We start from the raw sequence: 17,764 nt of genomic DNA, 5'->3' as shown, positions 1-17,764 counted from the left end.
CCATTTAGATGGTCCCGTGCATAATCAATTACTCAATTAGGCATATATTTTCTTGCTTTGAAAGGGAATATATAGTATTTCATTTTCATCCTTTCATAGTCATCATCAGTAGAAATAATTATAAAAGATGTCATCAGTAGATTTAGCACTTTCAGTAATTTTGTAAAAATTTATTGTAAAAAAAACGATTCAGCTTGGGTTGGGTCACAAATAGCAAATAAGTTTTAATAGTCCGATAATTAATCTGTCAACAAGTTTTAATTGTTCAAGCTGATACACACAATAATATTGAAAACTAAGCATTCAAGCAAATATACCAAATAATGTCACTAATAAATAATCTAACAATTAATCTAGCAAATAATCTACTGATAAGATAGAAAGCACTCGAATTACCCAAATTAATTGTTTAAAATCGGCATAAATGATCCAAACTAATTAAGTATTTAGTGGTGGCAGTGTCAAAGTTTAACGGAACAATTGAAATTTAAGAATTGAATTGTATATATAGTATATTAAAAAAATGTTTGGGTACGTTAATTCGCATCCTATCTCTAGAAAACGGTCAAAACGTTTAGATTGATTTCTAACGGTCATAACTAGTTATTAAAACTACTAACCGATCCCTAATTAACCTATGGTTGCAAACCTGTTTTGGTTTCGATTTTGTTTTCGGTTTTGACACAGTTAAACGATTAGAGTTTACCCCTATGGATATGAACTATATAGCATATAGACGGTCAGATGGACCCATCAACGAGACTTTCGCAAGTACCTGAACCTTGATGATGGAGATGTTTACGAATTACATATATTTTGAAGTCATGTCTTAAGTGGGCCAGTTTTAACATATATGTATTTAACTTAGGTGTTCTAAAACCATTTTTCTTCTATATGTTTAAACATTTTAAAATTATATATATAAAACCAAATGAAACATATATAAATCTTCGTTGGTAATGAATGGTAATTCTTTTCTGAATAGAAGATAATTTATAACGAATAAAAAAAATCAACCTAACCAAGTTTTATAATTATTAAAATTAAATTAAACTGAAAAATAAAATAAAATAAAATAAATGGCTAAAAAATGAGTGATAGCAACTGGCTTTCCCAATTACCACAACAAATGGAGGTTGGTCAAGCTGTTGACTTGCAAAATCACGCCCATCGAGTGCGTCCTCTAATCTCAGGTGAGGTGTTCAAGTCTGGTAACAAATGAATTTTTTATCACTTAATATTAGAGGAATGGGCGATCCGATCCTTCTAAGCCCGGTTGGATACAACAAATTAAACGCATTCATAGAATCGGTTTTATGAGTTTGAGACAAGGAATTTAGGGGGATTTCAACGCAGTTAGATCTCCGGAAGATAGAAAAAATTCAGTTTTTAATTCCGTTGAGGCAAGAGATTTCAATGAATTTATCTCCAATGTTAACCTCTCGGAATTTGCCATGAAAGGAAGACGTTTCACTTGGGGGCAAAGCTTAGTAAGTTAGACCATTTTCTTTTGTGCCCGTCTTTCATAGAAAATTGGTCGCGCCCGAGATATCTTTCGGACCACTCGCCTTTGGTCTTGGCGTTTCAACCGGCGGATTATGGCCCTATCCCGTTCAGGTTCTTCGATTCTTGGCTTGATAAACCGGATATTGAGATGATTCTCAAGAATGCCTCGGAAACCTTCGAGTTTAATGGGAACCCTGACTCGTTCTTAATCGAAAAGCTGAAGCTTTTCAAACAGGTGCTTAAAAAATGGATTGGTGAGACGAAGGTTAAAGAAGAGGAATTATGTGTTTGTCTTTCTAAAGAGTTGTCTATCCTAGATGAAGCTTTAGAATCCTCTCCTTTATCCGAAGAACTAAGATCAATGGGTTCATGAAGAATGTATGGCTCGACTTTTAGATTTGGGTTCGCAACGGGTAAAAGACGCGAAACAAAAAGCCCGGGTTAAATGGGCCTCGTTTGGAGACGACAATTCCGCCTACTTTCATGGGATCATTAACGCCAAGAATCTGAAAAACCGATTTCATGGGTTGTATGTTAATGGAGAATGGTGCAACAACCCGAAGTTGGTAAAACGAGAAGCTCTAAAGTTCTTCTCTTCGCGCTTCAAAGAAACTGATCGTAACAGACCTTTCTTAAATTGTCATAATATCAAGAAACTCTCGGATGCAAACGCCTCCTCTTTGGTCACTCCTTTTACCATTTCTGAGATCAAAGCGGCGGTGTGGGATTGCGGGGTTGACCGTGCCCCGGGTCCGGACGGTTTTAACTTCAGATTTATCAAACGGTTCTGGGAGATTATTGGTCCTTGAAAGAATTCAAGGGTGCGGTGCCTCGTTTATCGCCTTAATCCCTAAAGTGTCCGACCCTTACGGTTTCAATGATTTCCGCCCCATTAGTTTAATCGGTTCCTTGAATAAAATTATTTCCAAACTTTTAGCGAATCGGTTAAAAGCGGTGATTGGTTCTGTGATTTCGGATACCCAATCGGCCTTCGTTAAAGATCGGAACATAATAGATGGGCCGTTGATTATTAATGAAGTGTGTTCATGGCTAAAAAAGAAGAAAGAAAAAGCATTTATTTTCAAGATTGACTTTGAGAAAGCTTTTGATCACCTTAGTTGGGACTTCCTGGATTCGGTCCTATCCCAAATGAACTTTCCCGACAAATGGCGCAGGTGGGTTAGGGGTATCCTATCTTCGGCTCGGTCGTCGGTGTTGGTCAACGGGTCGCCGAGTTTTGAATTCCAATTTTCAAGAGGCATTCGTCAAGGAGATCCCCTTTCCCCTTTTCTGTTTATAATCTCAATGGAAGCTTTGTCATGTATGATATCGTGTGCCAGCGAAAAAGGTATTTTTCATGGTATTCAAACTCCCAACAACGGGCCGTTGCTATCCCATTTGTTCTACGCAGATGACGCCCTTATTATTGGCAAGTGGTCTCAATATAACGTGCTGAACTTGATCCGTTTGTTAAGGTGTTTTTATTTGGTCTCGGGGCTCAAAATCAATTTCAACAAGTCTAATTTATTTGGTATAAAAGTCGATCGTCAGGATATTACAGACGCAGCCAACTCTATTGGTTTTTCTCCTGCCTCGATGCCGTTCAAATATCTCGGTCTCATGGTGGGAGCTAATATGAACCGAATCTCAAATTGGGATGACATTTTGGATACGTTCAATACCAGGCTTTCTAGATGGAAGTCCTCTACTTTGTCGGTCGGGGGTCGCCTAACGTTGTTGAAGTCAGTTATGGAGACCCTGCCGACATACTTTTTCTTGCTTTATAAGGCCCCGGTTAATATTATCGACAAATTGGAGGCTAAACGCAGGAAGTTTTTTTGGGGGGCGATGAGGAGAACAATAAAATTTGTTGGGTCAGTTGGGGAAAAATTACGACTCCGATCGAAGCGGGCGGTTTGGGACTCACGCCTTTACGGGATATAAATACCGCCCTCCTTATGAAATGGTGGTGGAGGTTTAAAACCGAGCAAAATGCGTTTTGGAGAAAAATTATTTTGTCGATACATGGAACAAATCGAACTTTGCCTGTTTTGCCACATTCCAAACGTCTCCCTGGAGTGTGGAACACCATTGCAAAGCTGGAAAATTACCTTGTTTCCTCTAACATCAATCTATCCAATCTTATCACAGGTAAAATTGGAGACGGGAAAAATATACGGTTTTGGGTTGATTGTTGGGTCGCGCCACAACCGCTCAAACTCCAGTTCCCGAATCTGTTTTCTATAGAACGTCACAAGAACAGGATGGTTGCGGAATATTTTAACGGGCAAAACCAACCGTGGTTTTGGAAGTGGAAAAAACGAAACTTAAATGTTATTGAAACGGCTGAATTCACAGATTTGAACAATCTTTTAAGGCAGGTTGAGCTTTCAGATGTTAAAGACAATTGGGTTTGGCTTGGGGACCCTTCGGGCACGTTCACGGTGGCTTCCATGAAGACAACCTTGTTTAAAGTCTATGGTCATTCTGGCTCGTTTGTGTTACCTTGGAACAATTGGGTGCCAAAGAAATTAAATATTTTCATGTGGAAGGCAGCAATGGATAGACTGGCTACTAAAGAGGCCCTTTCTTTCAGAAACATACCTGTTGGTTCGATTGGCTGTGATTTGTGTGGTGAAGGTGTTGTGACCTCCTGCCATCTTTTTACTCCGTGCCCCCTGGCAATGGCAGTTTGGAATGCTATTAGCTCTTGGTGTCGGACACCTCCAATCTATGCTCACTCTATTAGGGACCTTCTCAATCTTCACACCACGACCCTGTTGTGTTACAAAAAGAAAAAGGTTCTCCTAGGCATCATTGTTACGGCTTGTTGGTGTATTTGGAAGGCGAGGAACGATGTCATTTTTTCAAGGAGCTCGTTTAACCTCTTAAAAGTAATAGAGAACATCAAGTCCTTGGCATATCTTTGGATAAAAAATAGATCGTCTTTCAAATCTTTGTCTTGGAATGATTGGTGTAATTTTTCTTTTTAAGTTGTACTTTCTTGGTTTAGCCTCTAGCAACTTGCTAGTTGTGCCTTTTTAATGAAAGTTACCGTTTGAAAAAAAAAAAAACTAATGCCAACTTTGTAGGACTTGAATCTGCACCACTATGGTAGGATTTATACTTAATGTCACTAGGAGAAGAGGCCATTAACTTGGTTCCTGTTATCTGAAATTACTCTTAATAAAATTTAAAGTTTTATATACGTTATGGAGATAAATGAATAGAGTCAAAGTTCAATATGATTTGTATAATATGTAATTTAACCGTTAGGAAATAAATATAATTATATTATATACCACACAATCTCTTCAATAGGATTGTCGCACAAGCATGTTTACACAAGATGTATAAATAGTTAGTAATCAAGAATCTCTCGTCATGACAAAATGAACCATATGAAATAGCTTAATCAGGCATAGTTGCAGAGACCGTATATGCAATAACCGCCGGGCATGCACTTGTTACCACACGACCCACAATGCCGTTTGTCATAAGCCAGATTCACACACGACCCTCCGCAACATGAGTTTGTAAACTTGCACTTGTTCTTGCATGCGCCACAGTTATGTTTATCCTCACTCAAATCCATACACTTATTGTTACAACAAGTCGAGTTTTTGCCTTCTAAGATGTAGCAAATCTCGTCATCTTTCTTGCAGTGGTCTGCCGCCCGAGGGTTTTTGTTTTCAGCTAGGAACCGACTTACCCGCTTAGGAAATGGTTTCACATGTCGTGATTCAATCAGTGTTTTTTCACAAGTGTCACCTATGCAGATGATTGTGAGCGTGATGGCTACAACCACCAAGAAGAGTACTTTGACAATCTTGGACATTTTGGTGACAGAAGGTATAAATCTTGTAATGATTTTAGGTGACAGAATATTTGGGATTTGAATGAGTTATGGGGGCTTTCGGTGAATTGGTTATATAGGGTGGCTTGTGGTGGTGGCCGGTGGGGTTGACCCAGAGAACCAGGGTAGGGTGTGTGGTTGTCTTGCCATGCACTCTTTCAAAACAAAAGGATGCCTCAAATGAGGTGCATCTGTGTTGATTAGGGCACGCTCTCTAGTCTCTAGTATTACAATTAGTCAACTGCATATATAAAATTGGGCCATATAGCGTAGACATGTATTAAGGTGGCTGAAAATGAATAAAAGATAAATATATTACCTTAATTATTAGGTCAAAATACATTACTTAGAAACCAAGCTCGATTACCAATGAGGTTTTGAAGGACCAGGGGTTGCGAGATATTGGGTTCAAGTCTCTCAAATGACCGAAATTCAACATTCAAAAAGAAAGAAACCAAGCTCGATTAGCTAGTAGTTTTTCAAACATATGCTTGGCTCGCCTCATTTATCGATTATACTATCATAACTATTTTCTACATAACATAATATACATTATACAATCGTTTTTTATGACATAATAATAATAATAATAATAATAATAATATTATTATTATTATTATGTAAAAATATATATTTATCATAATAAAAGAATATATAGGGTCGTGAGACTAGTCAAGCTCGATATCTATAGCTCAGGCCGACATCGTTTTAGCTCAGTATGATTCAAGGCTTCACCAAGCCGATCTCGAGTTAGCGGCTAATCTCGTTTACACCCCGGCTAGAATAAAAATTAACTGGGAATCAACTAACTATATAAAGGAATTTACTATTGTCAAAATATGAACCCTACTTTGTTAGTTCTAGTAGTAATATTACATGGTGACTTATCTACCGCAGCTTGTTTTCTTTCTTTGATTTTCTGTTCTCGGCTGCGACTACGCTTGTTGAAATATGAAATTTTCGATTAAGCTGTTTAGGTCGCCTTGTTTTTCTATTGAATCCTCTTACACATATTGAACCTGCAATAATATTTACCAAACTATATATCAATACCACTAGTACAAAGCTACAGTTTTAATTTTACGCGTTAGAAATAAATCTAAACAAACAAAAGAAGTTTTGGCTTCATACCTCTCCAAAACAAGCGTTGAATGGCACCGGTTGATAGGGCTGACAAAATGCAGAGTTAGTATTATGTACGGCTTATAAAAATATTCAAAATTTGGAAAAATGAAAATGCGTTAAAAACACACCCTTAAAAATTGATGTTGCAGATGACCCGCAACCTAATTCCCGTAATGGCAAATTACATAGCTGACGTCTTGGAACATCCATTGGAACATGACTAGTTTCATCATCAGCAAATACCTAAATAATAATATGTAATTGGTCAGACAGGTAAATAGGAAAAAAAAACAAAAATGTTGTAACCATTATGATTTATTGCCACAATAATTACCGACTTTGACCCGTTAAACTTAGAGAAAAGTACACATACCTCGTTAACCTGAAAATATGTTCCATTAAGGGGAAATGATCCTCTATTTGCAGTTCGACAAGGGATCTGTTGATGCATAATTTTAGTAAAAAGATCATACAAATTCATAACTAGCATTATAGTATATGATTTATGACTTTTGTTACCAAGACAGTTGCTTTAACGGTTTCCTCTAGATTATTATTAGCTGCTACGCATGCTCTGTTTTCTGTATATTCTAACGAGTTGGTAACTTCACCTGTTTTCGATAGTCAATATAAGAACTCATAATAAATATATAACAATTTTGAGCAATTGAATTTAATACCTGTAAACCATACAGCAAGAAGGTAAGGCGTCGGATCATTAGGGTCCCGCTCTTCAAACTATACATTCATAAATAGCATATTAGGCGGAGATTCAAATATCTTTGACTCATAAAATACTACAATTATAAATAGCATGTTAGCCAGGGATCCATATATCTTTGATTCATAAAATACTACAATTCCTGGGGTTGACTGTTGACCCCAAAAACGAAAATTTTCCTTTTCGAAAAGGTTCGTTGCATAGTCAAGTATAGGTGGCAAAATTGGTGTGTTAGGAAACGAGTTAAATCAGTAGACCAGTAAAGAAACCAAATATTCACTGAATCGTTCGGCAGGAAGTTCATTATTTAATAAACGAATGAACATAAAAACATTTTTTTGTTAACCTAGTTAAACGAAACGAATACATGTCTCATTCATTCATTTATGTTCGTGAACGTTTGTGCCATCATATTTGCTTTTGTTTATGTTTGTTTGATAAACAAAAGAACATGAACACAAATTTTTTGTTTTAGCTCAGTTATGTCCGTTCATCTATGTTCAATTATATTCGTTCATTTACATTCATCAACCGTTCATTTATACTATTAACGATCAATCAGAAATGAACACGAACACATTCATCTTCATAACAAGCATCAAAAAGAAAACTCTGTTCGTTTAACTGTTCTTGTTCGATCGTTTGTTCGGTTAAAGTTAAATGAACAAACAGGAACATGCTGCATTTGTGTTTGTTCGGTTCGTTTGCAGACCTACAAATCAGGGAACGTGGTTCTGCTCTAATAGGATTAGGTTAACCCGAACCACTGTTCAATATTTTTGTAAATTTACGAGTAATGTCAAATATGATCAATGCAATTATATTATTTCCATAATAATCTAACTTTTTGAATAAAATGATTTAGAAGTTTTTGTGCATTAAAAATAAGCGTACCCCAGCCAAACAGGGATGGAAATCCGGGAGCTCATATCTGCATTAACAAAAATTAACAAACAGATTAATCTATGCTCACAATAAAAACAGCAAAACAGAGGTTATTAAAATAACATACACAAGGTGCATAGTCCTCGATTTGGCTACAAATTTCTTTGGTGGCACACGAATGTTTTCAGCTTCTGCTGAGAAAGCAATTACAGCTTTTGACACATCAGCATCTGGGATCGGAGTCTTATTTGTGTCCATAGTTTCTTTTAAAGTTTCCCTGAACTCTTCAGTGTTAAGTCTGATAGTTGGGATTTCCTCATCGTCAGACTCGCACCATAAATCTTCAATGTCGCCTATAATTGATTCTACTTCAGGCTCGGGAGATGGTGGAACTTCAATTATGGGTTCACAGGTTTGACTTTGGTCTTCATAACTTGGATCCGAGTTGTTGACTTCTAGGTCAGATGATGGGGGAACTTCAATCATGGGTTCACAGGTTTGACTTTGATCTTGATAACTTGAACCCGAGCTGTTGATTTTTTGGTCAATGGATGATGGCGATTGACTCAATGAATGGTTTGGTTCATTGACTTCAATTATGGGTTCGCAGGTTTGACTTTGACCTTGATAACTTGAACCCGAGTTGTTGATTTTTAGGTCAATGGATGATGTCAGTTGACCCATTGAATGGTTTTGTTCATTTCCAGCTGGGATGATTGAAGTCACATTACTACTTTCTTTTGTTCCAGGAAGCGCGAGCCTACCACTACATTAAAAACTTTATATCATCAACAGCTTAAAAATAGTTCAAACATAAGTACAAATAATTTCTTTTAATGTTATCTAGTTATCAATGAAAGTTTAGTACAAACCTAGCAAATGCACTTGCATAATGCCTGCACTCTGCTCTCATTGGGCATGCATTGCAATTTGGTTTTATCTTGGTACAAAATACCTATAAATGTAAAGATAATAAACTTCAAATAAAACTGAAAGAAATGTATGATGGAAATAATGAGATGGGTAAAAGAATCAAACCTTTCCAAATGTGATCAACTGGTAGTGTAGCTCGTATCTGTATACAACATAAGTATTGAAATAAGATTCTTAACAAATACATTGTTATGAATAATGCTAAAAGTCATGATATAGGTGATGGTAAAAAAAGATTAAACTTTAACTTCAAAATGTGTAAGTATGTTATTGTATTATGAAGAATAAGGCACGTAACTGAAAAATAAGAGGTAAGAAATCTATGTCAAATTTTTATCTAACAAGTAATAGGTTTGACTTCCCAAACTTTTGGCTGTACAATATGTATGCAAACTGAAAGGAAGTCAAACTTTAAGTTACTTGATTGTATAATATGTATGCAAACTGAAAACTGACTGAGCAAGCAGAAAGATAAACTTTACAATGTTTTTTGATCAAGGGTGCATAGTCTCGGGTATAGGTATTTCTGAATGTTGTCCACCATAGGATACCTGAAATAATTGTGACATTTTGATTCAAGAGTAAAGAAGGTAAATAACAATATAAGAAATATAACTATATCTTGAAACTTACGCATTCAAAAGGTGGATTTGAACCGAATCGGGGAGGGGTTGCAGCGGGACCCACCCAAGACGTGTCGCTACACGGCCAACATTTGTGTCAACCTTTCACAAACAAAACAGAAAACATTGAAACGAAAAAGAATATATTAAAAATACAAATAGAATTAGTGAATCTCAAAACCCTTACTGGAAAAGCATTATGATGTAGAGTTAAAAGCCGTACACACTCCACACTTTTCAAACCGAGCCCCTGTATGCTCAATAAGAATTCTCTACAAACATAAAAATTATTAAACTCAATCTTCAGTAAATAATAAACCTTAAAAGATTAGTTTGATGAATATAGTTAATTGAATCGCTTACTTTGCAGTATCTGGTGGAACATCTCTTAACCACTCAAGATCAAGAGTATCATGGTCTTCATACATTCTATCTAAAAATTCCTGCCAAAAAGTCAAAAACAAAAGTCAAACTTTGTACAAATTGCTAACCGTTCTAAACAAGATACCATTATTTACATTATTTCATTACTATTTAAATGAAGTTACATACTTTAATCCGTCCTGCTATCACATTATGCATCCCTCGGTCTTCAATGATTTTTGCAATTTCCTCAGGTGGAGAACACCTAACTGCTTCCCAGTCAACTATATCCCTGTAATTCACATTGGTTTCTTTTTCTCCATTTTTGCAGTAAGTTTTTCTAATTTCGTCCCAGTTACGTTTGGGTATTTGCTTTTTCTCTTTTTTGTTTTTCGTTTTTCCCTTTGGTTTATTTTCTAAAGTTGTTTCTGCATACTTGATATTGTTTGCTGAAACTACTCCTTGCTCAGTAGTAACTTCAGATTGGGGACTGCAAATTGGAGTGGTGGCTTTTGGTCCCTCTACAGGTTTTGACTTTTGTTGACCCGTGAATTCACCTTCTGAAGTCTCAAATAAACTCACATTCAAATCAAATGCAATAGCAGAAGGTTTGTTTTCACTTAGAGATGATTCTGATTCATCAATGTCAACCCTACAAAACTGTGTGAGATAGTTCACCTCCTCTGCTTCTAGAAACTTCCGGAAGGTATTAGAATTTTCATTGGCACATGGCTTATCTTGAACCAGAAGTTGATTTTGGTTAGGTTCCACTGTCGGAGTCACATCGCTGGCGTCAGCATATGAAGCACTCATATCTTGTTCCATTTCAGTATTCTTATCTTGAGCCTGAAGTGGATTTTGGTTAGGTTCCACCATTGGAGCCACATCGTTAATATCAGCATATGAAGCACTCACATCATGTTCCATTTCATTGTTATTATCTTGAGCCAGAAGCGGATTTTTGTCAGTTTCCACAGTTGGAGTCGCTTCACTGACATCAGCATATAAAGCATTCAAATCTTGTTCCATTTCAATATTCTTATCTTGAACCTTAAGTGGATCTTGGTTAGATTCCATGGTTGGAGTCGCATCACTGGCACCAGCATATGAAGCACTCATATCTTGTTCCATTTCAGCATTCATATCTTGAGCCTGAAGTGGATTTTGGTTAGGTTGAACAGTTGGAATCGCATCGCTGACATCAGCATACGAAGCACTCATATCTTGTTTCGTTTCGTTATTCTTATCTTGAACCTGAAGTGGATTTTGGTTAGGTTCCACAGTTGGAGTCGCATCACTGCCATCAGCATATGAAGCACTCACATCATGTTCCATTTCATTAATCTTAGAACACCCTTCACAAATTTGTGTATTGCTTGCAACTGATTCTTGCCTATTTGGGACTTCGAAGTCATTATCAACTTCTTTGCTTCTGTAATAAGCAGGAAATCTGGCTGCTACAGACATGAAAGCAGAGCTGCAAAGAAAGATTATTTACAGAATAAATATGGAATCACATTTGAAATTTATGGCATGAAGATATACAATGTATGTACCTTGAAAGATGGTCCGATACGTTTTGAGTTAAATAAACTCCAACCACCGAGTCGGTAACCGAACCCTTCCAAGGCGAGAAACGCCTGTTACCTGTGATAGATATGCTTAAGTCAGCAGATGCTTTTTCAAGTGAAAATATTGAGCAAAAAGGGTAAATAATGAAATCACTTCATGTGTATGCTAAATTTAATGATGATTCAATATACCTTGGATAAGATGCATTTTAGCTATAAACGAGTCAACTCGTCCACGAAAGATATTTCTCTGAGTTTCCCACCATTCTTCCTTATTTTTATCCGTTTCTTCAACCGGTTCACTACCATCATTCTCCATCAGCAGTTTCCAAACTCTTAATGTCTCGGTGTCAAGATCCACTTTGGGAATATTTTTACGCTTCTTGGGAGGAATCTTTACAAGGGCCCCACTGACATTCCGAGCCCGTACCACGAGTTCTTTGCATTGATCTTTAATGTCCAAACTCGCCATCTTCCATATTAAATGCTCCACTTCGCTTGCATTAAATTCATTCAAATCTGCGTCAATCATGAAAAAAGACATAATGAGTGACCTAATAACTAGCAATATAGAACTTACCTTATCTACCTTTTCTGGTATACAAGATATCTTGGTGCTGAGGTGGCAAACTTTGACTTCCATACACTGCAACCTCTTGTAGTTGAAACCAGTTCATGTTACCAAAATAGTTATCAAACCGTGGGAAATCCTGATGCGGTGAGGTAAAACTCTTAATTCTTTGTACGGGAATATCATACAGCGGGAGGTGTTCTGTAATGTCAAGAAAGTTTTCCTCTTGACAAAGAAGATCATTTTCAAGATCATAAGGAAAGTTTGCAATATTTTCATTGAAACGAGTGTGCATTATAAGGTCATTTTCAAGATCATAAGGAAAGTTTGCAATATTTTCATTGAATCGAGTGTGCATTATGGATCGTTTCCTTCTTGTCTGCCAAAACAAACTAAGAAATTCATCTGTGAAAAAATGGGATTTCACCGCTGCTTTCTTGCCTTTGGATTTATTAACCCTATTTTGTACATTTTTCCTTTGTGTGACTTTTTGAGATCTTTCCACAAGATTCTTGCGAAGTTCATCAGCTATGATGTACCACTGATTTACCTTTGTAGACACTTTCTTCCTCATTGTCCTATATTTCTTGAACAGTTTTGGAAAAACAGGCCCGCATTTTCTGCTATTATATAAACATTGATTTCCTCCACTAAACGACCGCCTATATACCAGCAGTGTAGGGGTTGTAGAAACGGGGCTGGTTGAGTTTGAACTGCTTTTCTTTCGGCGGTGATAGAAGTGAACATATTTTCTACCGTATTTATCAACTTGTTCTTGATTTCTTGTTACACAAATATCTTGCTCGTGTTGTTCTTCATTATTATCAATTACCAGATTGTCAGAAGCTTTAGGGCGTTTGTTTTGAAACTTACTCCTCCTTGGCGTATATCTCTTGGAAGTAACAATCTTACCACGAAAACAATCAAATTTTTCAAAATCAAAACCGAGTGTCAGAGGTTGTTCATGTGATTTTGATTCTTTAACAACCGAATGGTGGTCAAAATCCAAGAAACGCTTGCATGAACGAACAACTGTAGCCCTAGAAGCTTCTTGAGCATCTTGGCCAACGTGTTCAACGCCAAAGCTGGTAGACTTTAGAGTACAATTGGTTGAGTTTCTTGATGGCATCCTCCTCTCTTGTACCCGATTTGGAGTTGAAGGTTTTGGAGTCTTTGATCTCGGGGTCGCCCGTGGAGTTTGAACCTTTGGGACCTTTTTAGGTTTGCTATCGTCATATATTTTAGGCCTGTGTTTTTTCACTCGAGGCCTTTGACTCGGCTTTTTGTTAATGTCATTCCTATTATTACGCCTTTTTAGGGTCTCTTTTGTCTTGGATGGTGTTGGAATTGAGCCAATACCATCTCGTGACTTATCAACATCACGAGCCTTATTATTGTCATGCTCTGAAGGAAAAACTTTGACTGTCTCATCTTGTACATAGCTTGAGTCATCTGCACCAACCAAAAAAAACAAACTGTTAGAGCTTGGTGCTAAAAGAACAAGTAAACCATATACTGACGTTGAAAATACTATGTTTTAAATCTCAAACGTCGAAAAGGAAACCGGTCAACAGATGGCTAGTCAACTGTCAACATACCAAATCAAGTCCAAAAGCACAAACCACCCTTATTCACACACCAAAACCTTAAAAAGTAAAGACAGCTTACCATGAACCGTCGTAGTACCTTTAGGTTCCGTTCCAGCCACACCCAAACCAGCTTCAAGCTCATCAAGAATGCCAACTGGAAATTCACACATCTCATTCACTACACACTTTTGCGTGTATCCACGCATGCTATCAAAACCATCCGTACACGGAAATTCCCCATTCATATTTTCCTTCCCAGTCCCTCGTTCAGAAGTCAATGCCGGCTTTCCTGGTGTTAACGGTATCCAAACAGCGTCACTTTCCATCGAACTACCTGTTTCCATTACACCAATCATTTACATATGTTACAAACCCTAATTACTAAAAACAATGTCAACTTATCAAATTCAACGACTACAAGATGTCTACACCTTTCAAATGCACCAAATTCAAACACATGACTAAGCAAAAATGAACTCAAACAGAAAACACACAGATTTGAATTGAAAATTCACGATTTCAACAAAATCGAAGCTACATAAAACCAACCCGAACCTGCTATACAACCGAACCAAAATTAACCATCAAATAACCCTAACTTACAGCTAATTTACACTAAAATCAATTCGATTGTGTGAAACATAATCAATACGATGACGTAACAAAGAAACAAATCCTGCATATATACTACAAACCCTAACTACTGAAAACAATGTCAGCTTATCAATAACATTTAAAGACTACACATTGTCTGGACGTTCCAATTGTATCAAATTTAAACACATAACTAAACAAAAACAAACTTAAAACAGAAAACATGCAGACTTGAGTTGAAAATCCATGATTTCAACAAAATCAAAGCTACATTAAACCAATTCAAACCTGCTGAATGAACAAAGCAAAATTAAACATCCAGTAACCCTATCTTACAGCTAATACACTAAAATCAATCCGATGACAAAACGAATCCTGTATAAATGTTAGTAACCCTAATTACTAAAAACAATGTGATTAATAACAGTTAAACAGCAAATTCACACATAACCCTAATTTACACCTAATTCACCCAAAATCCAAGCCACATAACACCAATTCAAACCTCCTACACAACCAAACCTCAAATAACCCTAACTTACAGCTAATTCGAACAAATTAACACTAAAATCAAGTGAATTGAGTAACAAACAAATTAACAAACTAACAATGCGTAAGTCTAGTTAGGGTTTATATACTTACAGTTATTATTGTTGAAGCTAGGGTTGGTTTGTTTACTGAGAGGCTGCTACCATTATTCTTCAGTTGCAGACTAACTTGTTAAGAAATTTAGGGAAAATAATAATAAGAATATAATAATAATAATGATGATGAAATAAATATAAAGTAAAACCGTCAACGGTGTTGAGTTCATGACTTCATCTCTGCGAGTTTAACGGTTAATATTATTATTTACACCCCTCATGTTATATGAGTTGGCTGTTTTGGAAATGACACGTGGGTGTACAAGTTGTATGGTTAATGAATGTGCCTTTGCTTTAATTAATGACAACTTATATGGTTAATGAATGTGGTTTAAAAGAAATATATATGGTTAATGAATTTGTATATGGTTTGATTAATAATAAATGTTTTGTAGGGAGATTTGGGTAGAGGAGGGTAATTTAGGCCTAATCTTCAATATAATTATTTTAGAATTATATTTTTTATATCTCTATCTATAATATATATAAACGAAAACATAAAAATCTTACGTGTCGTGATGTGGTCGCTCCCCCTTTTTTTGGAGTCATCAGATTTGCTTGATTTTTAAATTAAGGTTTCTCATGCATTTGACCCGAATTCATGGGTATGAGTCTTACCAAACCCAGATATTCCTTAAACGGGTTATAACATCTCATTAAATAAAAAAAATATTCTCACCAAATTATTGATGTAAAAATTCTATAAAATAGGATATACTAAAAATTAATATCTTCTTTATTTTAAAAAAGATATATATATTATTTAAATTAAAAAAACCAATTTTATAGTATGTAAACTAAATGGGTCTTGTGTCTCATCAAACCATAAATATATTATTAACTTTCATAAATATTATTTATAATTAAAAAAAACAATTTTATAGTAAAAAAATAAACGGGTCTTGGGTTTCATCAAAACCATATAGCTTTTAAAACCAGGTTATAACATCTCATTTATTTGTGAAACAATTTATCATCAAACCATAACTATATTATTAACTTTCATACAATAAAAAAATATAAATTCAAAAAATAAATAAATATTAGAACAAACAATATAAAATAACCCCCGTAATACGGGGGATAAAAACTAGTTATATATAAAGCATGAGTTAGGGACCTTTTAAATTTTAAGAGGTACCTAACTTGTTGCTTATTGTACAACATACTATGCATATATTTAAGAAATTTTAAGGGTAATGTTGTCTTTATAGCACAACATGCACGGTTAATTTAGTTTCTTACATAATAGTCAATTTTGATCCTCTAACTTTAGTCAAATTTTGTTAATTTATAAAATAATTACACATTTACCCCTTACTTAAAATAAACTACCTCCACGACTTTTAAACGCCCATAACTTTTTCACACGTTAATATTTTTTAAGAAAATTATTTTATAAAAACGAGCATTTTATTCTCTTTAATTTGAGTATGATATTACTAGAGTTTATTAATTTCAAAAAATTAAAATTTATGTGATTACTGGTTTATAAAGACAACGGGTCAGGTTGGGCGGTTTGAATCATGGGGTCAAAATGAATTAGAGTCGGGAAATGTCAATACAATAGCTGGTTAATTTGGTTCGGGTCGGGATGGGTTCAGGTCGAAAGGGGTCATGTCAAAAGGGTATCGTGTCGAAACAGGTTTCGAGTTAAAACGATGTTTGGTCCAGATGGGTTTCGGGTCAAAACAGGTTAGTTCAAAAATCGATTTATTTAAAATTGTTGTACATTTTGGGCATCAGTTCTGTGATTACATTGTTTACACGTACCAGACCCGATAAACAGGTTTCAACACCACGTAACGAGCGTTACCCAACCTTGGTAAGCGCCCAATAGGCCAAAACCACGTAACGCACAAGTAATCAACGTGAGTTACACAAATGATGTCGGTTAAGCATGTTAATGCATGTAACATGCATTTAGGTGCCGATTAGTTTTCAACTGTCAGTTACAGACGTACTGGCTTTGCACTTGTTACGCGTCCAATTTCAAGTTACAAACGCACCGTCATCGGGTTTGCGCACGTACTCCGCTGCATAGCGCGGGCACCTGACTAGTTACTATTAAAATGAAAAGAAACTAATGGTTAAATATAGGTAGGGATGACAATGAGTCAGGTTTGGGACGGGTTTATGCAATCCCAAACCCGTCGGATTTTTGTCGGATAATTACCCGTCTGTATCGGGCAAACCTATCGGGTTTCGGGTACCCGTCGGGTATGCCCAACTAAAAGCCCATCGGGTATCTATCGAGTTTAACAAATTATAACTAATTGATTATAACAAATGAACAATGATATTTAGTGTAACATCTCTCAAATAATTGTTTAAACAAGTTTCATATAGATTTATGTATGTTGATTGATTTTCTTTATTTTTTGTTATGCTGAGGTATCCACTTAGAAACAATTTAGAAACAACAACAATAATAATAAGTTTATGTCGGGTATATAATCGGTTAAGTATGTTAATGTTATCAGGTTGGGTAACCGGGTATTTTAGAAATCCTAAACCCGTCCTAAACCCTAATGAGATGGGTTTTACCCGTCCCAATTATGTCGGGTTTCGGATATTTCCTTCGGGTTTGAGTTTCATTTTCATCCCTAAATATAGGTAATTAGGGAGTGGAATTTTTTTAAAATGGTGTTTTTGCTTAAGTAGTTTAAGAAAGATTATGAAGATGCCATGAGGCGCTCTTAGAATTAATGGCATTTTGGTCTTAAAGTTCAAAGTTTCATCCGCTTGTTTTCTTAAAATCAGTGTTGTAAAAGTCGGATTCC

General features: G+C 35.9%; 2 protein-coding genes across 2 annotated transcripts; both read right to left on the bottom strand.

Annotated features, from left to right (window-relative positions):
* Positions 1-4,921: 4,921 nt before the first annotated feature.
* Positions 4,922-5,344, bottom strand: LOC143593632 (uncharacterized). Its single transcript, XM_077073206.1, has one exon. The coding sequence runs from the start codon at positions 5,342-5,344 to the stop codon at positions 4,922-4,924; it is 423 nt and encodes a 140-aa protein (XP_076929321.1).
* Positions 5,345-6,120: 776 nt separating this feature from the next.
* On the bottom strand, positions 6,121-15,340 carry LOC143593636 (DNA glycosylase/AP lyase ROS1-like). Its single transcript, XM_077073209.1, has 20 exons — positions 14,980-15,340; positions 13,823-14,077; positions 12,173-13,606; positions 11,776-12,102; positions 11,569-11,659; positions 10,202-11,489; positions 10,013-10,092; positions 9,837-9,921; positions 9,660-9,751; positions 9,509-9,577; positions 9,132-9,168; positions 8,966-9,048; positions 8,221-8,859; positions 8,103-8,139; positions 7,168-7,225; positions 7,007-7,098; positions 6,861-6,926; positions 6,616-6,730; positions 6,494-6,532; positions 6,121-6,381 (listed from the first exon to the last, which is right to left on the bottom strand). The coding sequence occupies exons 2-20, from the start codon at positions 14,067-14,069 to the stop codon at positions 6,251-6,253; spliced, it is 5,010 nt and encodes a 1,669-aa protein (XP_076929324.1). The 5' UTR covers positions 14,070-14,077; positions 14,980-15,340; the 3' UTR covers positions 6,121-6,250.
* Between the last annotated feature and the right edge of the window lie 2,424 nt (positions 15,341-17,764).

The sequence above is a fragment of the Bidens hawaiensis genome, unplaced genomic scaffold, assembly GCF_021521415.1.
Source record: "Bidens hawaiensis isolate Kalapana, Puna unplaced genomic scaffold, B.hawaiensis_p1.1 tig00042420_1, whole genome shotgun sequence".
Lineage (NCBI taxonomy): Eukaryota > Viridiplantae > Streptophyta > Magnoliopsida > Asterales > Asteraceae > Bidens > Bidens hawaiensis.
The sequence above is the reverse complement of the archived record's forward strand: the minus strand, read 5'-3'. Positions and strand labels throughout refer to the sequence as shown.